This window comes from Mirounga angustirostris, unplaced genomic scaffold (genome assembly GCF_029215605.1).
Source record: "Mirounga angustirostris isolate CCGP_5_RB_7025 unplaced genomic scaffold, mMirAng1.0.hap1 SCAF_13, whole genome shotgun sequence".
Classification (NCBI taxonomy): Eukaryota; Metazoa; Chordata; class Mammalia; order Carnivora; family Phocidae; genus Mirounga; species Mirounga angustirostris.
In genome coordinates this window covers 25,064,050-25,089,641 of record NW_026991721.1, presented here as the reverse complement: position 1 = coordinate 25,089,641, position 25,592 = coordinate 25,064,050, and the positions used below count along the sequence as shown (strand labels likewise).

Sequence of the window (25,592 nt, the reverse complement as noted above, 5' to 3'; positions counted from 1 at the left end):
TACCCCAGCCCCCAGCTCCAGCACAGAGCATTCCGCTGCCGCTCAGCTTAGGAAATCAGCTCTGGTCCTCCACTTTCCAGACCCTTCCCCATCTCCCTCATCTTAGGGATGAGGAGTTTTAGGCACAATAACCATATCTTTTGTCACCCAAACTGGCCCACTTCTGAGAGGAAAACGGAGAATTGTTGCCAATCACACTGGGCAGCAAACTGTCTCAGACAAACCAAAACATCTGGTCACCCTAGCGGGAGGGTAAAGCGCGCAGCGGGCTCACGCCGTCCCCTCCTGCCCACCCCGAAGCGGCTCTCCATTCTGCCCCCAAGCCCTGCGCCTTCGCAGTCCCTACCCTATCGGTCATCATTTCATTTGTGTGTGAGCCTGCTTTCTCTTCAGCCTATAATCTCTCCAAAGGCAGCGACTTTTGCTCACTGACATCTCCCACCCCTCAGCACAGGGGCCCATGTTAGAAACGCAATCTTTGAATCTGTAAACGTGTGGCACGTTCCTCCCTCCTGGCGGCAAAGCCCTCGGGCTGCAACCGTGTTTTCAGGGGTCCGCTCTCACTCCAGAACTCTCTGTGGGGCTCCATGGGCTACGGAGTCGAGGGCATCAGGCCCAACTCTCTACAGGCAAAGGAGCTCGTAAAATGGGGACCGACTTCGTCTTTCATTCTTGGAGGCTTGAGTTGGCTTGGGTATTGGCAAATGGTTGTCTTCAGAAAAAGAAAATACTTCCTGGATAAAAAGCCAACCAGGGGCGCCTGGATAGCTCAGTCGGTAAAGCCCCTGCCTTTGGCTCAGGTCAGGATCTCAGGGTCCTGGGATCGAGTCCCACATCGGGCTCCCTGCTCCGCGGGAAGCCTGCTTCTCCCTCTCCCACTCCCCCTGCTTGTGCTGTCCTTCTCTCTCAAATAAATAATCTAAAAAAAAAAAAAAGACAACCATTTCACAGGAGAATTTTCGACCCAGGAGCAGTGTCCCGGGGGCGGGGCTCCGCTGACCGGGGATGACCTCCGGCAATTTCGGGGTGGGGGGGCGGGGCGAGGGTGCTGGGGGAGCCTTCTCCGGGAGGGAGGCAGCAGACGTGCTTCTGCAGATGTCTGCATGCTGCTGCGCCCCGGTGGAGGGGACACAGCCATCTGTCTTCAGTAACTGGGCCTGCGTCCAGGGTGGCATCTCCGTGGGCAAGCCGGTACAGATTCCAGGGCAGAGCCTGCACGCAGGCCACCACCCCGCCGCCCTGTCGTGCCGCAGGGAGGGTGCTGGGAGCTCCGGGGCGCCGGGCCCGTTTCCCAGGCGCCAGCTCCCCACGTGGCGGCCGATGCGCAGGCGGCTGGCCCAGCAGGCCACAGGGACACTGCTCCCCACGCCCCCGGCGGGGAGCGGTGTCGAAGCAGGCCTCTCTCCACCTCACTGGGGTGTGGCTGCCTTGGCCTACCCGCCACACCTCATCTGCAGAGCTGCCATGGGCAAGAGACCCACCTTCTTCACTGCTCGGCGTCCGGGACGGCTGACGAGAGACCACAAACTCTTCCACCGTATGGAAGCCAGACGGGCAAGGCCTCCAACCTGTTCACACACACAGCATGGGCCCTTGCCACCACCCATCAGCCTCTGCTGACAAGGCAGCCTTGGGAGGATGCTGTGGCTTAGCTGTTCTGCTTATTTCTCTCTCAGACACCCGGGACAGGGAGGGGGCAGGTCTTTTGTTCAGGGTCTCTGGATGGTCCTCCTGTTTGGATTCAGCTGAGTATAATCACACAAAATTTACCTCTCCCCCCTCCACAGTCCAAGGCAAAAAAAGATGACCCACTCACACTGTCAGGTAAAGAGTTTCTAGAAACTTCTAGAAGGAGGTAGAGGCATGGGGTTCTTGAGGCCTGACAGAGGCGTCAGGGGGTAATCCCTGATTGACAGTGAGTGGCTTTGACCCGTGTCATAAATAGCGGTGCGCCCAGCCACAGGGATAGGAAAAGATGGCGCGGGCTCCCAGGACTGACCTTGCTTTCCGCACCCACATCCCAACTGCAACTTCGAAAAAGACTCTGGCACTGGCTTCTGGGCAGTAAAGCCACATTGCTATGATTTGTTGAGGACCTACTACGTGCTGAGCAGGCATGAGGCCACTCTGCACACATGGCCCTATTTCTAATACAGCCACCCTGCAGGGGAGGTCTAATTATCAGTGTGCATTTTACAAATGTGGAGGCTGAGGCTTTGAGGGGTTGGGACACAGATCCAAGGTCACATAGCTAGCCACTGGCAAACTGTTCGGCTTTGAAAGGAAAAACAAACAGATTCCGGGGTCTTTCACGAGAACAAACTGCCACACGCAGAATGCTCTGAGCCTGCCATCTGGCTGAAACCCAGGAAGTGGGCAGGGTAGACAAAGGGCTGGCCTCAGTGGTTCCCCCAGGCCAGCTTCTGTACCTACGGCCTCATCAGCCCTGAAATCAGCAGGGAGCGGGAGGCCGGACTGGGCCCCAGAGCCTCAGGGGTACTCTCCAGACCTCTGAAGAGACTTTCCCCCAAATGTCCAATATGAAAGCAGCAAAGTGGGGGCAAGTCCCAGGGGGCTGTCCCGTCCCAGGTGGCCGGTCCTGTGGGAGGAGGGGGATCCCTGTGTAGAGCTGTGTGGCAGGCAAGAGGAGTGGGCCAGAGAGCAGCCCGGCCGGCCTGCAGACATCACCTGAGCTGCTCTCCTGTCCCCTTGGTGCTTGGGACGTCAGCGGCTCAGCCCTGGAAGCCACCATTGAGAAAGCGAAGTCCATTCCCTATAGAGCTGGGATTTCCCAGCACACCAAGGCTCCATACTGCAGACAAAGGTGATTGTTACAAAAACACAGCTGATGAATGAAGCCCCCAGGCCCGGTGGCTCCCACCCAGTCTTCTTTTCTGTGAGGCCCGGTGGCCCCAACAATGGGGCAGGAAGTCAGCCGCAACAGGCAGCCCCCGGGGGCACTTGTCAACGGCAAGGCCGGGACCCTGCCTGTCTCCATCCCCTGTTATCGGGCACCGTGGCTTCCTTTGTCTGCCCCCAATCCCTGGCTCATTCCTTGTCAGAGGCTGGACAGATGCCCACCATCAGGCTGGCCACCGTGAGCCAGCACACTCTTGTCCACCCAGGAAGAGGCCCCAAGTGGTTGAGTGCAGGCCGCCTACGTCTCGCTGCGTAGAGGCGGCGCTGCCCAAGAGACCCGGCTCCCGGGGTCCTGCCTCCTCTCTCCTGGGAGGTGGGAGGGACACTACACCCCCGATGATGTGAACGCTGTGCTCTTATAATCAGGCCTCCCTGCCTGAGCTCCGATCTGCCTCTTCCTACTTGGGACCTTGGCTGCCCCTCTGCCCCTCTCCAGGCCTCAGTCTGCTCAGCTATAAATGGGAACAGTAACAGCTTTCTCCAGGAGCTCTCATGAAAATCTATCAGAGAGCCGTGTACGTAAAGTGCTTTATAGACTGTGAAGCTTTGACTAGATGCTTCCGGCCTGTGTGAAATACATCAGATCGTCTCATTCCCCAGCTGAAACCTAGTAACCGCAGCCCATCTTGTGGGGGCACCAGGGCCAAACCAGCAAGCAAGGGGCCAGGGTACCCCAGTAACGGTGGAGAGTGTCTGACCCTCAGTCCGCCTGGTCTTTGAACCAATGGGTGGATGAAACCCAGTTTTTAAAGTTTTCTTCAATCCTTGGATGGTAGGTTGTGATAAATCTAAAGTTTGTACACATCTCTGTCCAAAGCAGGCCTCATTAGTCCTTTGTGACATCTGGTCTACTTCATCTTCTCTGTCACTCGCCGGGCTCCCTGGCTTCTGTCAGGGCTGAGTTAAAGGAATTACAGGGACTGAGGGCGTGTATATGAGAGGGAGAGAAAACATGCTTTTCTTTTTAGATTTATTTATTTTAGACAGAGCGGGAGCGTGAGCAGGGGGAGGGTGGAGGGGTAGAGGGAGAGGGGAAGAGAGAACGTCCAGCAGATGCCCCGCTGAGCGTGGAGCCTGACACGGGGCTCCATCTCATGACCCTGAGACCATGACCTGAGCCAAAACCAAGAGTTGGCCGCTTAATTGACTGAGCCAGCCAGGCGCCCCGAGAAAACATGTATTCTGAGTATACGTGACTTTTTAAAATTCACCATTGTTTCTGGATTATTTATGCATTAAACACGATTTAGTTGTTTTAGGCCTTCCATAAGGTTGACGAAAACAGTAATTACACAGATAATAACAGCTACCACGTCTGAAGAGCTTACTCTGTGCTAACTCCTTTAGACGTATAACCTCCCATGACTGCCATAAGAACCTCTGGAAGTAGATCAAGCCATTCTCCAGTGAAAGCTGAGAGGCTGAGGCCAGAGAAATGAAATAAGCTGCCCAAAGTCAGCCAGCTCGGAACTGGCAGAGACCCCATGCTGCGGTTGTTCTGACACCAGAGTCCAACCTTCAGGCTCCTGTTTCATTAACTGAACAACTTAGCTAACAGCCTACTACGTGCCAGGGACTGTTCTCTGTGCCGGGCACACAGTGGGAACAAAGCCTATCTATGGTGCTCACATTCTAGAGGGTGGGGAGTGGGGGGCGGACAAGTAAGCAGACAGATGCGTAGCCACCAGGTATCAGCGGGCCGACGAAGGTGCTCTGGAGGAAAGCAGCAGTGGGTAAAGTGACGGCGAGGGACCAGGCGTGGGAGGGACCGCTTGCTGCCCACGGCAGACTATAAGCAAGCCCCTTCCGAGATGACTGGGGGCGCCAGTCCGAGGAACACGGGAAACAGGTACTAATTCACCCAATCACTATTCTGACTTCTTTGACTTCCACTTTGAGTAAGCAGATGGGAATTTAACGCACAGAAAGGGGGAGAGGAAAAGAGAAAAAAGAGCTTAACATTGCAAATCTTCTTGAAATGGTATTTAAGGGAACCCTAAGTCAGTCCCATCAAGCCCCCACTGCCATCATCTCTATTATTTGATAAGAAAACACTTTCGCAAGCTGAGCAGAAGATTAACGAGCCCACTTCTTCAGACTGAGCACAGAGCCTATCCGTGGCGCTTCCTATTTATGTAAAGTGCTCGGCTGAGGGGAGACATCCCCCCCTTCTGCATCTGGAATGGAACAAAGAGGCGCCTCTCCTCGCTTTGTACCTCTCTTTGTATTTCCCCAGAACCTGGGGGGTGCCCCTTGGAGGCAGAATCTGGAAGCACAGGAACCAGCAGATGTGGCTCACTTTACACAGGGGGGAAACTGAGGCTCAGACGGGAAGCTGGACTTGCTCAGATCCCAGAGCCAGAGGGGCAGAGGGGCAGGAACTGGACTTGACCCTCAGGCACCTCTGAGGATGTACTTTTCCACTGGAGAGCTGCTCTAGCCCCACCTGGACGTATTAGCCTAGACACGCAGTCAACAGGAACTTGAAAAAACAAACACCAAATTCTCGTGATTTTAAAATGTAGATCCAGTTTTGTCGTGCAATACATACTTTGAAACAACGAAGTCCTTCGGTGACTTTTGCTGCCCCATGCCACTTGGCCTGTCCCCATCTTCCTGTGGCTGTCCTTTAAGGCCCTGTTAAAATCCCGCTGCTCTGATGCCCTCCCCGAGCCCGCCAGGCCCCTTGAGATTCCCCTGAATATGGCCGTGGTGAGGAGGACAGAGCATCCTGTGCTCCAGGAGCTGCTCCAAGGGCTTTTGCTGTATTAACTCAATCCCCACAACACCCCTGTTAAGAAGAGACCAAGGCACGGAAGCTAAATGACATGCCCAAGGCCACCTTGTTTGTCAGCGGCAGAGCTGGGATCGATCCCGGCCGGCTGCACAGTCTGAGCGCCGACCTACACGTGATCATGCAGCGGGTGGGTTTTGCTCATTCTTGGTCTCCTGTCTTGCTCCAGCCTCCCTCATGAGGCTGGAGACTCCATCACAGAAGGCACTCTTCATAGTTCTCTCATATCCCTTCCCCACTGAGCGTCAGAAGTACAGGAAGAAACGTGGGTTAATAAGCAAAGCACTGAAGATGGTATCTGCCACTTGGAATGTGCTCTCTAAATGCTGGTCAGGGCAGTGCGTGTAAGGAGTCATGTTACTAGTTGCATTATTAGTAGTAGTTCAGTTGGTAATATCAGTATTAGTAATAGCAGTCACGTATTAGTAGTACTTGAGAACCACCTTTTAAGAAATGCCATTCTAGGTCAACAAAGAGAGCCCACTCTGGGTGTCAAATGTGGGTCATCTAAACCCGTTTCTGACCACTAATGAGGAGGAGGGTGGCAGCCGACATTTAATATGTATTTTTTATAAGCCAGGGACTGAGTTCAGTGCTTCGCCATATTATCTTGTTTACTGCCAGTGGACATCGTACCTTTGCCATTTTCCCAACGAGGAAACTGAGGCCTGGAAAGATGAGCTGACCAGCCATACTGCTGGAAGATAGCAGAGAGAACACCTCCAGGGGGACCCGAGAAGCTCGTGGAATCTTTCTCCTCTTGGGAGGGATCTAAAACCCCAGGGGTGGACTTCGGGGGGAGCAAGGGGACCTGTAATGGCTGGCGCCTTGGAAGTCACCGCTTCCAAATTCTGTTCACACACTTGCTGGAAACTTCTTGACTAGCCTGATGTGGAACGGAACAGCGAAGAGCAGGGCCAGACACACGCCGTCTTCCACCAGGACCTCACCCGGATGACGGTTTCGTCCTCTGAGCAGCCCCGGAGCCTGAGCAGAGCTAGTGCTCTGGGAACTGCACCCTCAGATGACTATCAAACCAGCACATTGGGCCCCTGGTCCCTCCTGAAGCTGTCCGGTGGGGCAGAACCACAGACCGGACTGCTCTAGGCTTGGGCGCTGGGCTGTTCAGTAGGAACGCCTCTCTTCCCAGCATCAAGGCAAGCAGAGTTGGAAGGGGCTGCCCGCCCTCTGCTCTCCTTGCTCTCAGTGGGGTCCGGGCACTGAGTGAGGCAGGCTGGCATGAGGGAAAAGAAGAACCAGCCAATCACAGCAAGCACCGAGCCAGAGGACGGGGCCAGAACCCTCCAGGCCAAATTGAGCCCTCTCCTTATCTCGGCCCATGTGGCCCTGGCTTCCCCGCAGCTTCGTCCTGCCCCCCCCAATTCCTTCTTCTCTACCACACTGCTCCTGTCTTGGCTGGGGACCCTGTTCTCCCCTGCCTCGCAGTCTCTGCATGCTGTTCCCTCTGCCCAGTACAAGTGGTCATGTTAATCATCGTAGTAGCTCATATGTGGCATTTACTGTGTCCCAGGTCCTGTTCTAGAATGTTAGGAATGTGAGCTCATTTAGACCTCGCACCTTACAAGTGATCATAAGGACCATGTGTTGGCGTTCTATAGAACCGAGCTTTGGAGGAACCTACTGGCCGAAGGCTCTAAAATCACTAAGTGGTAAGTCCGATCTGAAAGGCACATGTTTGAATATAGTCCCCTCCTCAGACAGGGCTCTGGCAGGCTAGGAAGTCATGACGCCGGACACTTCCAGGCTCTGTCTCCCATCAGACTCTGGCTCGGCTCCCACGCTCCTCCTGGCTGAGCGTCCTGGGCCTCGGCAGCCCCCAAGCCTTCTGAGTGTGCATCCCGCCACCAAGGCGCACCGGGCGGGGCTGGGGAGACGCCCGGGCTCCAGCAAACGCACTGGTCTGTGGACAGGTGGCCTGCTGTCATTCCTAGGATTCCCAGATAGTCTCCGCTGCTGGTGCCATCAGATCAGATGCACCTGGGAATGCCACCTGCTGAGCCTGGGCCCTCCAGCACCCGAGGTTCTGAAGCAGAAAATTGGTTCATGTCCTGTGCGCCTCAGCCCTCTCTGCACTGCGAACTGTCTCCCTCGCGGGCTCTGCTTGATGACGCTTTCCTCCAGCAATGTGCTGGCGAGCTGGCAGACCTCCTGCTGCTCCTGGGTGTCCATGCTGCCTGCCTCCCCCCTTCCCAGACGCCTCGTCCCCAGGAGGATGATGGCCAAGGAGGTATCTTCCACCCAGGACGCTCTTTCGGCTAGCTCATCCCTCCGCCTCCAGGCATGACTAGCAAGGACCACACTTAGCCAGATGGCTGTCCATTCTCCTCCAGACCTCGGGGGAAGGAGGCTCCCCCATCTCCATGGGCAACCCTGGATCTCTGACAGCAAGTTCTTTCACTTTTCAGGCTTGGTCTCAGGTGATGACATGCCCTGCAGGGCAGCAGCTGTGACTAATCCTGTGTTTGAGACCCTGCTTCGTGCCTCGCCCGAGCCTGTGATGTAGAACTGCCGGGCAGGAAAGGCGCTCTGGGAGGGCGCAGGGAGGTTCCATCTGTGAGGCTCTCCCAGGGTGGCAAGGGACGGGTACTGGGAATGCACAGGCAGGTGGGGCTGGAATGGCCCCGGGAGACCCCCCCGGGGAGCCTTGAGAGCTTGAGGACCAGGGCTCAGCAGCCGGGTGGGGCAGCTGCAGCTGGGCACGGTGAAGGGCAAGGGCTTTGAGGTCGGAGAGACCTGGTTCAAATCCCTGCCCAGCCACTTAGCAGCTGGGTGGCCCCTCCGGCCTCGTGCTTTCATTTGTAAAATGGAGGTCATTCTAGCACCTACCTTGCTGATCTGTGGGGCACAAAAGAAACACGGGTAGGTAGAAAGGCCCTCTAGAAGAGCTGGCTACCTTATATGTGTACTGCACTTCGTCCTCCCCGCTTTACAGGTGAGGCGCCTGGAGCGTGGAGGGGCCTGTGCGGGAGGCTAGACCAGGGCCGAGGCCTCAGGGCCAAAGCCCGGGCTCCTTTCCCTAGCACTGCTGGCTCACTGTTAGGGCGCACACCAGTATGCCAGAGGGCCCGACTGTCCCTTGCAAAGCCACCCCGCCTGCCTACCCTGGACTCCTACTGTTTCGGCAGCTCCTTCCTCCCACCACCTCCCCTCCCACCCCCAGAGCAGGAGGCTCTGGGGAGACGGCGCCTCCTGGGGAGATACTAAAGCCTGACTGAGCCGTGCAGATGCAGCACGTGACTTAGCAGGGAAGGCCGTGAGGAGCCTCACACAGAGAGAGGAACACATGTCCCACCCTTTATCAGCATGGATGGGGTCACACGGCCTCCCGTGGGAAAGAAGAAGGGCCATTTCCTCCAAGCAGAAATCTCTGAGCACAGACCTGGGTGGCATCATCAATGCTACCATGTGGTCAAACCCACGCCACCAAACTGAGCTCCTTAGCCTCTGTGAGCAAGGCAGTGGGAAGAGATCACTAAATCCCCACAGACCCAGAACTCCCTAAGCCATCCACCCCCTGAACAGAGGCCCATGGGACCCCATTCCGCCATCACACCGGCGATCAGAGGCTCTGGATTCTGGCTGGGTGCACTTGGCCCCCACAGTCCTCACATGGGACAGAGGGAGGAACTCCCAGAGTCAACGAAGTGGGGGTATAGGGGGCAGAAAGAGACAGCCAGCCATCCCCAGACTCACAAAAGCAAAGCTCTGTCGCCCTGGAGCCAAGTCCGGCTATCTGTGTGTACAGACAGGAGGTTTCCCCAGAGCTCTGGTGAGGATACCAGCGTGGTGGTGCCTTGAGGAGACGTGGGGCTTCGCCTGCCGTGGGATGTGAGCTCGGTGGCCCCCAGGAAGGGCCAGCCAGGCTCCCCAGGGCCTGCCCCAGCCGACGGAGTCCAAGCATGGCAGGATCCCCTTCAGTAGCCAGGAGCCGGGCCACCACACGGCTGTCAGGCTGTCTGCCAGCCTGAGTATTTTTAGGGTGTCCTTTTTGTGCCCAAATCTGAAATGTCTGGATATTTTTTCCTAATGGTGGTTTCAGTTCCTCATGTATCTAATATTCATTCAAAATGATTCATGGAAAAATGCCTCAGCTACCAATTTTTTTGTGCCACAGACAGCGTGGATGTTAAATAATGAGATATCTACACACACGCGCGCGCGCGCTGAAGCTCAGCTACTGAAGCTCAGCTACTACGATCATGTCCAGACAACAACCCAGGTCATACAGAAACCCCGCTGCTGTGTTGTAGAGCACTGGGAGCCGGGAATTCTCCCAGGAGGAAGGCCAGAGGGCAGACACCGAGACAGCCAAGGGGTTCTGGGCATGACGGCTACAGAGGAGCACCTCCCTGGCCTGCCCCGCGGCCAACGGCCACGGTCACAGCCAGAGGGCCAAGCGGCCCAGGCCAGGGCAGTGGGCCCAAAGAAGGCTCCTCATCTTCTCCCAGACACCTTTGCTTGGATGATCGGGCCCCGCCTAGCACCCTTGGGACCTCACCAAACAACCAGCGAGTCCCCTCGCCCACCCTTCACGGGTTTTCCTTGCCCTTTCTCCCACCCAGCCAACTCTGGAAACCACAGCAATTTCTCCACAAAGCAGAAACAGCTGCGGCTTAGGGCCTCTGCTCTGGTTCCACCTTCCTGCCGGGCGCTTCCTTCAGGAAGCCTGGAGCCTCCCCCTGCTGCCTTCTTGCTCGGGGTCAGGCCCAGAGTGACTTACCTGGGCCCTGCAGCCGCTGTCCATCTCCAAGATGATCTAATAATGACACTGGTTATCATCAAGCAGCGGCAGCCTTTACTGGGAACCTACTACGTGTGTGTCCCTGGGCCACGGCTGCTTTAGGTCTCCTCACAGTCCTGCACATGTACTGGTTGTGAACAGAGCCTCTGTGGCCTTGGCAAGTTATCAAATCTCTGCCTCCACTTCCTTATCTGTCAAATGGGGCTATGAAGCACACGCATTTCCTGTGGGTACACATGCCAAGTGCTCAGCACGGTGCCTAGCGCCTAGTAAGCGCTCAGGAAATGTTGACCCTCACGATTCAGTCCTTACAACTGCTTCATTACCACCTCCCTGTTTATAGCAGAGGAGGTGGAGGCTCAGGGAAGTCTGAAACCTTGCACAAAGTTCTCAAGGTCCATGAACGCTGTTTGTGCCCAGACCCCTTGACTCCTGGGCCACGGCATTCCCAGCCTGCAACGTTTGCCATGTGTCCACAGGATTTCCCAAATTTTCACGATGGCCGTTTTGAATGAGCTGTGGTGCACCGCACCTTTGTTTTCTGTGACCGTGGGGGCAACAGAGAAGCGGGCCTGGCCGGGGAGCAGGCGTGAGGACCGCAAAGTTGATGAGACCCAGTGCCTCTCCAAGGCGGCAAGCCAGCTGGGGTGGGGGCCTGGGAAAGCAGTAGCCTTCGCTCTTCGAGGCTGTAGGCCTTCTTCCTCCACCATGTGGTACAGAGCCCCTCAGGCTCGTTCCCTCTCCGGGACCTGCGGAGCGCGGGAATGCGTGCCGATGGTGCTTTCTAAACCAAGGGCGTGTCTTCCTTACTTCCAGGACCTTTAAGCATGCAACTCTTGAGCCCCTGGACAGACCCTGCTGGATGGCCATGTTAGCCACGAGGCGAGGCTCATGCTAGCATATATGATGTTCTGGGCAAATTATTAAAAAGCATCCTCTCTAGGGAGAAAAATTTTAAAAGGCAGCAGCCCTCTGAGTAAGACCAACTAGAAAAGGTACCTGGTCTTTAGGCTGACATGACCCTGTGTTTGTCTCCCACTCGTGCCCCTCACTGGGTCCCCTTGTGCAGTGCAAAACCTTCACATCTGTTCTTAGCAGCCCTGCTCCCAGCCGGGGAAGGGTTAGGATCCTGTAGAGAGAGCAGCAGGCCTGGGTCCTGGGGCTCTTCAACCACTAACCTGCCAGAGCCACAATGCTCTCGTCCGTAACCTGAGTGGACGGGGCAGGGCAGAGCAGGCCTTAGATCCCCACCGACAATGAGAATGGTGGCATGGCCACGATCACAGGAGGTGACGGCTACCATCGAAGGAGGGCCTGCTCCCACCCCGACGCTGTCCTGAGCGCTTTTCCCCAGGGCCCTCACTCGCTCAGTTCTCACTAGCACCTTTCCCGGCAGCTGTGAATACCTGCTTTTATCAAAGGGGCGACTGAATGTCAGCGAGCCCAGGAAGTGACTGTTAGAGCTGGAGCGCCCGAGACAGAAGCCAAAATCCATTCTGAGCCTCGATGACCCCAGGCCACCCCTGCCCAGGGTGAATAGCATGACCGCATGCCAGGGCCAGGCCACCCGCTGAGCAGCCCCAGGGAGACCCCTACCGTTCGTTGTTCAGCGCCATCCTCGGGGGGTCCAGGTTGGGGTTCTCCATGGACTCCATCTGTGGACAGCGCAGGAAGTAGTAGAGCGTGTGGAGGGCGTCGGGGGACCAGGTGATGGGCTGGGGCGGCTGGCGGGCCTGGCGGGCGGGGCTGGAGCCCGGGCAGAGCGGGCGGCGCCCCTGCATGTGGTGCATGGCGCGGGACACCAGGTCACCTGCGGGGAGGGCGGAAGAGAAAAGAAGTCTGAGTTCACCAGCCCCATCCTTCCAAGGCTCCTGTGGCTCCCCTGGCCGTGGCGTGGAATTACTGTTTCCCCCGGAGCCAGCAGGCAGAGGTGGAGACTGTCACCTGAGACACACACCAGCAATTTCGTCTTCCTTTCCCTGCCAGGCTCGCCCGAACAGCCGCGCTACAGACTTGGCAGGGTTGGTCTCCTTCAGAACTTATGCTAATGTGGTTTCTCTTTTAACACCCCCACTCCCTCCACGACCCCGTGGGCCTTTCCCCAGCCCTTTGACCCAGGGAGCCCTGGCCTCTGACACGCAGCGCCAGGCTGTGCGGTGGCCTTTCCCTGGGCCATCCTGCCCAAAGCCCAGGCACCTCCACAGGGCAGGTCCCTCCATCTCCAACACATCGGGTTAGATGACCGTGGTCACTGGCCCTGTGTGCTCAGTGTGTGCTGAGTGTTTGGTTTCCAGAAATGGGCTCTCATTTGATCCTTTTAACACTGGAGCCCAGTATTATCCCCATTTTACAGGTGAAGAAATTGAGGCTTATCTGGTAAACAAACACTTAACTGACCCCCTAACGTTTCCCTAGTCACAGGGAGGCCAAGGTGCACAGAGCTTAACCAGCCAAGGTCCTGTGGCTAGTAAATGGTAGGGTCTAGATTTGAATGCAGGCATGAACTGAACTGTGACCCAGGCCTGACCCACTGAAGTCTGTGGGGTCCTCAGGTCCCCATATCCTGCACGGTGTTACTGCCCAAGTCAAGTCTTTTCAATATCCCACTGGCCTGGGACAGGAAATGTCCCATCATTGTGTGAGGCCACAATGCTGAGAAAGGATGGGCCACAGAGCCCCAGGCATCTGTGGGCTCCTCTGTTCTGGGAAGAGTGGCACCCTTCCATTCTCCTCAGGCCTGAGAACTGAGGGGGGCCTTGCCTGGGGCCAGCTCCCCCCCGCCCCCTCGCCATGGCAGTTCCTTAGAGATAGCCCCTTCCAGAGAAAGCCTCTGGACAAGGCTGGCCCTAAGGTGAAAGAAAAGAGCTGGTTTTAATCTGGTGAAGGGCATTCAGTGAGTGGCAGAACCAGGTCATTTATTCAATTGACCTTCATGATACAGCCTCCGTGAGTCTGGTTCTCTGCTCCCCTGCGTCCCTAGCACCCTGCCCGGGGTCTCCTGCATGATAGGCGCCCCCCCCCCAACATTTACAGAATCATGAAATAGCCTTACACATCCATTTCATTTCATTTTAAAATACAGCTTCTGGTGGGGCTTGACTTGAGCCCATTAGCGGCCAAGTTCTCCTAGGACAGCCTCAGCGACGATGTCTGGCTTCCGAGCAGGGAAAATGACATCCCTGGAGTTGGAGATCTCCACTAGGAAAGAGACCTCCATGCCCCGCTCCCCTTCGTCTCTCCACACCTGACTCTGCTCGTCCTTGTGACTGTAGCTCGGCTGCCTGGGTACCTCGTGACTTACGGACACCTGGCTCCCATCCCCAAGACTGATTTAATTGGTCTGGGCATCCTCTTTTGTAGAAGTTCCCTTGGTGAATCTCATGTGCAGTGAGGTTACGCAATCACCAGGTGAATAGACGAGAGCCCAGATTCCAGAGTCAGCCACGCCTGGCTTCCAATCAGGGCTCTGCTCTTTCCAACCATAAGCCTTACAGAAGTTTCTCATCAGAGCCTCCATCTCCTCATCTGTAAAATGGAATCTATCTAACCTCAAAATTGTGAGGATTCAAGTAAATAAGTGTAAAACACACAACATCGTGCTTGGCAGGGTACTTGGTAAAGATGAACTAGAACACCATTATCATTAATGCCCTATTACTATTACTCCTCTATCCTCCAGGCCATCTTCCACGCTGCTCTTCCTTCCAGGATTCTTTTCCAGGCAGTCAAGCCTTGACCCACATTTCCCAGGATGCGAGGAGTCTGAGCCCTGAGATGCCGGGTCCCAGCCCTGCCCTCGGGCTCCTGGGTGGCAGAAACGGGCATCGACAACCCCCAGACCAAGCCACCTCACGCCAGCTAGTTGTAGAGCTAAGTTAGCCGCAATCAGCTGAAACGTGGCTTCCATTTCTCCAGGTCAAAATGTCGTAACTTTCGGCAGCGTCACAGGACCACAAGGAGGAGAAGTCAGAGGGCCCCTGGTAGCATCAAAGAGAGACCCTGTGCAAACACTTCAAAGGCTTGACAAGGGAGAAGCCACTATCATTAATTATGTTTATGATTGCTTTATTGTTATTGGTGTAGAACCCTCTGGCAGCACTTACCAGCCAGAATCAAGGAAGAAATAGAAGCGACTCTTAAGCATTCCCTAAAAGGAAGCGGAGTACAAAGAGAGGCCTTCCAAAGATTTGGGGGTGGGGCGGGGGGGGGGGGGGGAGGACCACAAAGGCAGCAGAATGGCTACTGGAGATGCATGCAGGTCCCCAGCTTCTCCGCTCCAGGCCCAGCTGCATGCCATCAGTCTCTCAGAGACCAAGAAGCAGATGCCTACAAACAACTCTGATCACTCATCCAAAAACCCACACCGCTCGGCAGTCCTCCTTTAGGGCCAAAGTCAACCGCTCGCCTTGGGTATTCTCCCCAGGGCGGGGATCTTCCTCCCTGCCACCTCATATTTTCTAGGCTCAAGAGATGGGAAAAGTAGACTAGATCTCATCTAATCTCCACAACTTCCCCGTGAGGGAGGTATTTCCATCTTACAAACGAGGAAACAGGCTCCGAGAAGTTAAATGATTTGTCCCGCTGTACTAGTAAGTGAACCAGCCAGGACTCGACCTGGGGACCCCGAACCCCAGACGCATGCTCTGGGCCATGGCTCCATGAAAGTGTGGTGCACTGGGACAGGGGGCTGCCAACTGTTTGTTACTGTTTGTGATTGGGTCAAAATAAGCTAATTTTAGAAACTGAGAGCAAGCTTTAAAAAAGTCTCACGGCAATTTGACAGAGTGATCTAATAATTTTTTAAAAACTGGCTTGGTTTCATGTTTCTCGACATGCGTTTTCTATTCTATTTTACAAAGATTTCAGTCTGCAACAGAGTCGGGGCATGGCATCCGGGCACGTCACCACAGCTGACTTGAGAAGTCATGGCCCAGACTGGCCTGCACTCTTGCTTTCGTGCAGGTGAGCGCTCAGAGCTGCTCCAGAAATGTCCTTGTACTTGAGAGTCAGCTGATCCCAAGCTCGATGAAACCTCAGTCTGAAGCCCAGAAATGCCCACAAGGCCCAGAAAAGCAAGCCTGCACTGCTGGCTGATCAGGAGAGCCTCAGTGAGAGGTGCTGCGGGCTCCTCATCTCTCCAACCCTCATGATGAGCCATCAAATAAAAGCAGGCAAGATCTGCAAGGTAACTCTGTCTTCAAAATGAGGCCTACGTTATCTGGCTACCTTTAAAAAGAAATGCTTAGGTTTATCTTGTACTCCCTCCCATTTACCTTTCCGTGGGGAGAGAGGGACAGAGAAAAATACAAGTGCCTACATTCCCTGTGCAGCTGGGCCCGATACAAGAAACTTCCAAACCCACCTGGCAGGCTGGTCCTGGCTAGGTGCAGGGAGTAAATGCATGTTAAACCTGCGGTAAACTTTTAGGTACAAGGAGCTCAGTGCCAAGTACCACTAGCCTCATTAAGTTCTTTAGTCTCAGAGAGAAAATCTGCATTATCTGCCTCCACCTTCGTCTCCTCCCTCCTTCACTGTGGGTTAGCAAAAACCCTGGTTTCAGGGTGGGGAGGTGGGGCAACATGGCATATGATCCAGCCTGTTCAGTCATCTGTAAAAAGATGCGAAGGGGATGCTTCTTTCCTTTGCCCCAAGGAGCTGGGCCAGTGTGTGGGCCCATCTCAGGTGGGTTTTGGGAGGCAAACACTGGACAATACAGAACTCATTCCTTTACACACACATACACATACACACACACACACACGGCATCACGTACTATTCTAATTGTGGGAATATGGTACAGCAGGGAATAAAACAGAGAAAGTCTATTCTCATGAAGCTGACATTCTAGTCAGGGGAAAGAAATGACAAACTATTTACAAGTAAATATACGATACGTTTTAAGTGGTGACCAGTGCTTTGAATGAACTAAAGTTGTAAGGGGGTGGAGAATGAGGAATGAGAATGGGGTGCTCATCTATACAGTGGATGCTCAGGGAAGGTCTGTCTAATAAGGTATCATTTGGGCAGAGACTTGAAGAAAATGAAATGAAGCACCAACATAGTCGGGTATCTGGGGAAGAGGGAAGAGGGAAGAGCCAGTGCAAAGACCCTGGGGAGGGAGGATCTTGGCCAGGAGGCCAGGGTGGCGGGAGCACGGTCCACAAGAGAAGAGTAGTAGGTGATGAAGCCAGATCATATATTGGATTTTGGGCTATGGGGAGGATTTTAGATTTCACTGAGTGAGCTGGGAAGCCATGGAGGATGGAGGGGTTATTGAGCAGATGAGTGACACAATCCAATTTGTGTTTGACATGGCCCTAGTTTGGGCTGAGTTGATAGGAGCGGAGATGGCAAAAGGAGCAAACTAAAACTTGGGATATTTTTAGAAGGTAGAACCAATAGGGGCTGAATGATAAGGGCAGAATGATGACAAGCCCTTCCCTTGAGGGAAGTTTCTGAATGGTTCTCCCTTTGCCTGGCTGTGGATTATCATGGGCACAGAGGCGGCCATGGTAAAAGGCAAAGGATCAGACTCCAATCCTGATGTTGGCTGCTTGAGATGCTGGTGGCCGGGCTGCTAGCCACATCTAGGAAGCCCATAGCCCCGAGCAAGTAGAAGGGTGACCACTTAAGCCAGACATATCTGAGCCCACTTCCTACAGGGTCCTGGGGCAGCCATGCACCAGCCCTGACTTCTGTGACGCCCCCAGGAGACAGAGCTGGAAGTCCTGCCTTCTCTCCCAGCCCTAGCAGGCATCTGCTCTGGGACCTTGAACCAGGCACTTTCTTTCCTGCTCTGGGAAGGAGGAGGATGGAGGGAGGGAGAAAGCAGTGTCCTGAAGAAACAAAAGGGTTGCCATTCACCGTTCAGAAAGCTCAAGGAAATCACGAATGCGAAGGGCTAGAGCAGAGTGAAACTGCACCTGTTTCCACGCCATGCACCTCGACCCGTGTGTCCCCGCCCGCCACAGGGCAGTCTCATGCGGCCGCAAAGGAGAACAGAGGAGTGTGCAGGCTCATTTCTTAAACAACTGGGACAATGAGAGAGAGACAGAGATCAGGAGATGCATGAGCTTTATTGCCTCACACACTCTTTTGAAGCAGTTGCCGAACAGTAATGCCCTAGCCTAAGGGGTTTCTAACTGTGTTCCGCAGGACCCCGGGATGCCAGGAGAAGCCCAGGGCCACTGCAGGGCTGAGGCCACCCCAGCACACCAACTTCACTCTGCTTGTATCTTCCATTTTCTACACTGAGACTTCCGGGGGCACTTTGAGAAAGAACAGCAGTTGTAAATGCAGAGCACTGTGGGCCAGGCAGGTGAAATGAATGAACGAATCGGGCCAGCTATAAAACACTGAGCTATATGACAATGTAGGGGACACATGCTGCCCACTTTGCTGCTACTTAGCTCCCCCTGATTGCTGCACTGCAGGAAGGGGGTGCGGAGGCACTAGGTCATCTGATTTTTCAAGAGAAACCAGAGATCCAGATTTGCGTATGATTGAGCCCACGTGCCAACCAAACCATACGTGCTGTGGGCCACCAGTTTGCCATCTCTGGCCTAGAAGTATCTGGCTTTCAGAGACAGTTTGGAGGAGGAGGAGGCCGGAATCTAGAAGGCAAACTCTTACCCGACCTCGCCCTTAGAGCCAGCTAGACTGGGATGCACCACACTTACTCAGCTCTGAAATACTTCCCACACAGGTGGCCAGGAGGGACTGCTCCAGGGTCCGGAGCTCCAGCTGAGCATAGGCATCGGCTCGCTCGTCGTGGCCCAGGGACCCACCGTTGTAAGGACTGAAGTACGCGGGGAGGGAGAGGACACCTGTGGGGAAACAGGTAGACAGGTAAGTTCAGGAAGGAAGCAAAGGGCCACAGGCCCAGCCCTGCAGCTTCTGGTAGAGCGGGGGGGCGGGGCGGTAGTCAGTGGGCAAATGTCAAAGCAGCACTGGAGGACATCTGAGTTCTACAGGAGCCAGAATGAGGAGCAGCCCTCTTGTAGACGTGGTTTCTTGGACCTGCGGAAGGAACTGGCCTACCTGAGCTTCTGGGTCATATAAGAACTCATCCATTCCTTCACTTCCTCATTCACTGACTATCGAGAGTGTCTCCCTCGGCCCAGGCCTTGTGTGACATTCAGGACGCTGGGATGACAAAGAGACCTGGCTTTGCCTTCACGGACCTCAGGGGATGTGAATGCCCACTGTGCCCACCTGAAGGGTGGAACCAACCCCCTCCGAGTCCTCCCACTGCCTCATGCTGTCCCCGTTCCCTCTTCCTGCCAAGAAAGGGACGAAGACAAACCACAGAGAAAGGGGATGCATCCCAGCCACTGGCCAAGTCCAATTAGTGTTTTTCATTAGCACTTCAGGGCCAGAGGGACAGAGCTGTCAGAATCAATCCCGGAGGGTGACAGCTTGTAAATTTGTGTGGCTTCTTAGAAAGCACCAGAAAAGCAAAATCGGACCGGCTTAAAATTACATGTTGGTTCTTAAGAGCCCATGGCCACAGAGATTCCCAGCCTTTGGTAACTGCCGTTTCTTCAGTCAATGCATCTTTGTCCCACAACCCCCTGAACTTTTTTTTTTTTTTAAAGAAAAATACCCACAGGAATTTAATTGGTCACTTTTGGGAAGATCTCTTAAAATTCCTTGAGATAGCTGGAGAACCCCTGGGATGTGGCCAAATCCGTGTGAGAATTCCCTACCCTGCACACAGAAATGTAATGAGGATGGCGACAGCCAGAGGTGAAGCAGAACAGTCAAGACAGGGCCTTGGAGCCGGAACGTTTGGGTTCCTGATTCTGGCTCCATCACTTAACCAGCGGTGTGATCTCGGGCCAGTGACTTCCCTTCTCCGTGCCTTGGATTCCTTGTGCCGTAGCTAAGGGTAAGACAAGCCCCTGGTTCGTAGTGAGGCCGTGAGGACGAACTGGGCTGTGGATGTCCATGCTTGCACCAGTGCATGCCTCCGAGGAAGGGCTCTGGAGCTGTTGCTGTTATTTCTGCTATGTGCTGGGAATGGAGGCTTAATTTACACCACGAATTTATTCTTTCTACAAGGTAGGCACTGCTGTCTCCAACTTAGATCTTGGGGGACTGACGTTCAGAGAGTTTGAATAACTTGTTCAACTTAGTGGCAGAGCTAGGAGCTGAGTCTGGATGTGGCAGGCTTTCAAATGGGTACACTTCTCCCCTCTTGGAAGCCCACATCCAAGGAGCACCCCACCAACGCTCACCTATGGCCCTCTTATCCCTGCCCGGTTCACCCAAGAAGCCCCCCACTGTGTTCCACGGCGGGGGGAGGGGAGAGGCAAACACACACAGCAGTCTTCTTCCTGCCCAGACCCTGGCGGTGTTCTCCGACGGCTCTGCTGACAGTCCGCCCTGCCCTCCTCACCTGGCCTCCCCCTGACCCAGCCTGCCTGCCTCCTCCACGCTGCCTCACTGCCCCCCGAGTCCCCCGTCACCCCTCCTGCATGGCGGTGGCCCCTCCCATCACATCTGGTGCCCACATGGCACAGCAGGGCATCAAAGCACTTCCTCAGAGCACTGTTTCCAGTGGGAGAAGGAGGAGGGCATGATGGGGTTCCCCCTGCCCCCTAGCCCTATGCCCCAAAGCAGAAACTCTCCCTGACGGCTGAGTATGCAAACACATTAGGAACAGCTGGCTCTGAGAATTAAAAGAAGTAAAACAAAAGAGAATTCACTCCCCTCCAACACACACACACACACACACGCACACACGCACCCTCCAACCCATACACACATGTGCACGTGCACACACACACACCCGCTCCAACCCATAGAGACATACACACATGCACACACGCTCCAACCCATAGACACACACGCATGCACGCTCCAACCCATACACACACACATGCACGTTCTAACCCATAGACACACACACACGCACACACACACACACATGCATGCATGCTCCAACCCATAGACACACACGCACGCACGTTCTAACCCATAGGCACACACACACGCATACACACACGCTCCAACCCATAGACAGCCCAAACATTTGGGAGAGTTTCCACACATCTACGGGTCCTGCGCCGGCTCTGCTCCCCTCCCTTCTTCATTATTAATCTACAGAAACAACGCTGGGGACATGTGGATCAAATTTACAGTGCTTAGGGCAAGGGAATGGGAAATTCAGCAGATTTGTCAAAGGGTTCCCAGAGAGAAAGATTACATCACTGGACCCAGTAACGGGAGCCGGCAGGTCCATTAATAACAGCTCCCACCTTCCTAGTCATCGCCCCCCACAGGGGCTTTCACTCAATACCGTGGCAAAAGTAATTATGAACCTATTATTAATAACAATCATTGATGGCACCACAGCTTTTGCCTAGTACCTTTTGCTTTGAAGAGACATTCAGCATTGAGCAACGTGTTCTTCCAGTGCGAGAGGCAGGGTAATGGCCACGTCCGGCTTTCACTGAGGGCTTCCTGTGTGCCGGGCACACACCATTCCCTTTAATCCACCAAGCTTCATGACGGACTCTGCACCCATCTCGCAGATGAGGAACCCGAGGCCCCCAGAAGACTAGCCTGAGGTTACTGAGGCGCAGACACTGAACTGGGGCTAGAATTTCAATCTCGCCACCTCGTCCTTTAAACAGCCCCAGGGGATTTGTGAGAAGAGGGCTTCCATTGTGTGTGGGCCTGGGGTTTGACAGGAAGAAAGAGAAACTAAGACCCAGAAATGGGACTTTCCTTTTAATGGTTCCCCGGGCACCTCTTGCCAAGGATCCCTGGAGGCCTCCCGTGGAAGTCTGCAGACGGAGGCTGTCCCCTTATTCCCTCGGATCTTTCCAGAATGCAGCTCCACAACTTGCGTTCCACATCTGCCCCTACGAAAGCCTTTTTTATGTCAATCTGAAATTCATATAAGCCTGCTCCTCACAGCTCTCAGTGGAGAAGGAATATCTTTATGTCCTCTCAACACTTCAGCGTCTTCTTTGCCCCACACACTCCCAGCTTTATGATAGGGGCTGCCCAGCACAAGGCCATTCTGGAAAAAGGGATTTAACACACACACACACACAGGCACACACACAACCAAAAGAAAAGAAAAAAAGAAAGAGCATCTCTTTTTTTCCTCCCATTTTTGTAAAATCCTTAGGAAAAATTATTTACTTCAGGGGCGCCTGGGTGGCTCAGTTGGTTAAGCGACTGCCTTCGGCTCAGGTCATGATCCTGGAGTCCCTGGATCGAGTCCCACATCGGGCTCCCTGCTTGGCAGGGAGCCTGCTTCTGCCTCTGACCCTCCCCCCTCTCATGTGCTCTCTCTCTCTGTCTCAAATAAATAAATAAAATCTTTTAAAAAAAATTATTTACTTCAGTCCTAATCAAAAAGCAAGCATGGTGGACTGTTTCCTTTGATGAGTTAATAAGGACATCCCTGATCAATCCCTGTAAACTCTGTGAAAGTGACAGAGAAAACCCTAATGCATCACTCCATTCCCGCGACGTGATCTACGGAGTCGGAAGCAGTGATCTTTTACCTCCCTCTTCTGTAATATGAGCAACTCTGTTCAACGTTCCCTTCGAATGTACTCTAGCTGCATGTGAAGCTCTGCATTTCTCAATCTATACACAGAACCGTCACCTTCCCTCACTCAATTTTGCTCAATCTGGTTGCCCAACTCCCGAATCTCGGAACTCATTATCTCATTCCCCAAAGCCACGGCTGTCTCCTCCCCCGTCCCCTCCTGAACATAGCGCCACATCCGCCCAGTTGCACAAGGACAGCCTGTGAGTCACCCTTATCAAGCCTCCCTCCCGTCCTCCACCTACCTGATCAATGGACCAACCGCAAGCCTCACTGCTTTGACCACTTGGGCGTCTCAGAACTCCGCCCCTGCCATGACCCCAGTCCAACCACTCTCTTCCCTCACCAGATACTCACCTGTCTCCTCCCACCAATCTTGTCCCAACCTTGCCGTCCCTTACTCTGATCAGTACTCTTACTTTGGCTTGGTACTCTTCAGTGACCCCCCACCTCCCCACAAAGGAAAATAACCTTTGCACAGGTAACAACGGATCATTTTCTTTCTCTGAAATTTAGGGATGAAAACAGTTCTACCGGTGCATGGGGGAAATCCCCAGCACCTCCCAGGAAATCAGCAGAGTCAAGAAGCCTACGCATATCTGATCCCTGTGGCTCCACGCTGTTTTGTGAGTTTGGTCCCTTGGCTCTGCGCCAGCCCTGGGTTTGGAAAAGCCACCCGCTTCCTGCCTAAGAGATTCTCCGCCAGTGCCCAAAGAGGGCGCCACTGAGCTAGGCGGGAAAGCCTCCGAGCCAGGCCTGGGAACCCCGCCTTCTTGCCCTCCCTCGCCAACCAGGAATCAGACCGGGTTTCAGTTCTCCGGGGTGTGAGCTCCTCCAAGCAAGCAGCAAAAGAGAAGCGATGGACTGCACGCCGGGTTGACAAACCAGACTTTCAGTGCGAAGGCTTTTCAGAAGCAGGGCTCAGGCCAAAGGCCAAATCCAGGGGGATTTCGTTCTCGTCTCTGTGAAACACTGGGGTAGAGTCGTGGCTTCTAGAATCTTCTCCAGCACCGGGACCCTACGCTCGGATGGGCCTGTCTATGTACTCTAGCACTGATGTGGAGCGCTCAAAACTTTCTCCTTGCTTTCATTCCACTAATGTCCTAAGTGTGAACAGCGGGAACAAACAGACCCTGTTACTACGATTTCCTATGATTTGATTTCCCCCACAGCTATCATACCTCCTACCCAATACACACACACACGCACAATTTTAAATGTAAAGAAGATGTCCTTTTTTGGTGAAAACTGGCTAGATTTATGGTTCAGCTTTTCTGAGCAGTCATCAAAAAACCATCAAGACTGTAATATAACTGTTCTCACCCCGCCCCCCGCCCCAATTCAAGAAGCTATTACCAGCGCTCTCCCCAGACTTGTAAATGTTCTTTTCAGGGCACTGTGACTACAGTGGGCCCAGATCCCCGTGCGAGCCTGCGTCCCCCACCCCTGCCCGCGACACTCCCCACCGGACCCACCAGCAACCGGCTCAGGGAAGCTCATTTGTGAAGATGGCAAAGGCCACCGCTGGTCTCCTGTTTCTTTAAAATGAAAACCGGGATGCTGAGGATTACTCTTTTATTGCCCTTGTGAGGAAACTTGGCAGGGTGTATTGTGCTGGTTTTCTTAGGAGCTGGAAGCTTGGGTGGGGTTCAATCCATAAGCTTCTGAAAATAAAAATTATATTGCCCTACTGAGCGGTTTCCAAATAGCCCACATAATCCAACACTTTTTACTTTTTAAAAAGTGTTTCCATTCTCTGATCTGGAATTTTATATATAGCATGTTTAATGCCCAGTGTTGGATATTAGTCATACTGAAACAAAGTGCTGAAAAGTTAAAGCATGGCTAGTTTTCAGAGAGACGCAAATGGAGAACAAGGACAGTCAATTCTAGAACAACTTCACTGAGTGGTATTTCTCCTGACATTCTGAGGCCAAAAAAGGTTGGGGGTGGGTATTGAGGCAAGGTGGGGGGGAGGGGAAGGAAATAAGAAGGAAAAACCTGGCGAACTGTCCATGATTCATGTAAAACTGATTCATCAAGAATAATCGAAAGCTCATCTAACTCTTGGCCAGAACCCCTCTGAAGATGAGACGACTACGCTATGAGGCTCAGAGTTCAAGCGGGAGAAGATGAGAGCCAGGGGGAGATTGGAGTGTGGTCTGAGTTTGGGAAGCAGGTTTTAACCATGGGTAATGATGAATGGAGGGGCGCCTGGGTGGCTCAGTCGGCTAAGCATCTGACTCTTGATTTCAGCTCAGGTCATGATCTCAGGCTCATGAAACTGAGCCCCACATTAGGCTCTGTTCCCAGCACGGAGCCTGCTTAAGATTCTTTCTCTGCCTCTCCCCCCTCCAAAAAAAAAAATAATAATAATAATTAATAGAGATGGGCTACCACATAGTGAGTAGTACTCTAAGCCAGTAATGGGATGAACCCCAGCATCTGAACCCACACAAAGACCCCAGCAGGTAGCTACTAGTTCCATGTACCACTGAGAGACACTGAGGTTTAGATGGCCAGGTCACTAGGCTAAGGTCACAAAGCTAGAAAATGGCAGAGGTGGGATTCAGACCCAGCCTGCCCGACACTGGAATCCATACGGGTCACCACCACGGCACACCCTCCCACGTGGGGCTCTCGCCATTCAAGCTCAGGGAGAGACACTTGCTTCTGCAGGCACCATTCCCATTAGCAGTGCGCTTTCCCTTCTTCTTCAGGGTGAGGAAATTAAAAGCAAACAACGGTGGTCTGGTTCACACCTGACCCTGGCTAAGTCATCAGAACACCAATGGCTAAAGATGGTCATCCACTTCAGTCAGGCCCAGGGGATGAGGAGCTCCCTGTGAAACAGTAAAATAATAATGCACATTTATGACTGCCCAGGATGCTAGGGGCCAGAGAACCCAGGGCAAGATCAAAGCCGCCTCAAGTACAACACGTTCATTGCCAGCATCCCCAATTCTCTTTAAAAAGAAGATGGTAAAAAGCAAACCTCACCATGAATTCTGGGCTGCAATTCACCTCCCTCTGGAGCCCGTGACCATCCTGGGCCTCCTGGCAGAGGACCTGCTTGGGGAGCTGGCCTCGGGGCTGCCTCCTCCCCCTCCAGCTGGCAGCATCACCTCCAACCCCAGGGCCGACTCACTCAATGCTCAGGGGGCCCCAAGGGGGGCCACCATAGAACAACAACAGCCCACCCCAGAATCTCCACGAGGAATGCGGGCTCCCCGGCATTCTGGCTGCTTGTTTCATTAAGCCACAGATCAGTTCTGTCCTAGACCCGGAGGATGAATGTTAGGAGCCCGTAAAAGAACAATCTAGTAGAGATCACGGATTGTTGCTTAATTTGGGGGTGGGGTGGGGAGTAAAAACCTAATAAAACGCAGTCTTTTCATTGCCATTTCCCCTCTTCGCAAGAGAGTAAAATAAAGCCAGAATAACCAAGCAGATCAATTTCAGGAAATTAAACCTAAAGGTGAACTCTGGAAAAACCAGCAACAGTCACAACATCGGGCAGTATGGGGCAGAAAACTCACAGTGAC

General features: G+C 53.9%; 1 protein-coding gene across 7 annotated transcripts in view; it reads right to left on the bottom strand.

The window, feature by feature from the left end:
* ABTB2 (ankyrin repeat and BTB domain containing 2) overlaps positions 1 to 25,592 on the bottom strand; it is a 173,630-nt gene that overhangs the window by 28,129 nt on the left and 119,909 nt on the right. For 6 of the 7 annotated variants that reach the window (XM_064576685.1, XM_064576682.1, XM_064576680.1 and 3 more), the window contains exons 2-3: positions 18,155 to 18,301; positions 12,072 to 12,285 (exon numbers count right to left, since the gene is read on the bottom strand). In XM_064576685.1, the coding sequence (XP_064432755.1) occupies positions 12,072 to 12,285; positions 18,155 to 18,301 (361 nt within the window). The remainder of the gene's footprint in view (positions 1 to 12,071; positions 12,286 to 18,154; positions 18,302 to 25,592) is intronic. The other variant, XM_064576681.1, reaches the window with a different exon arrangement.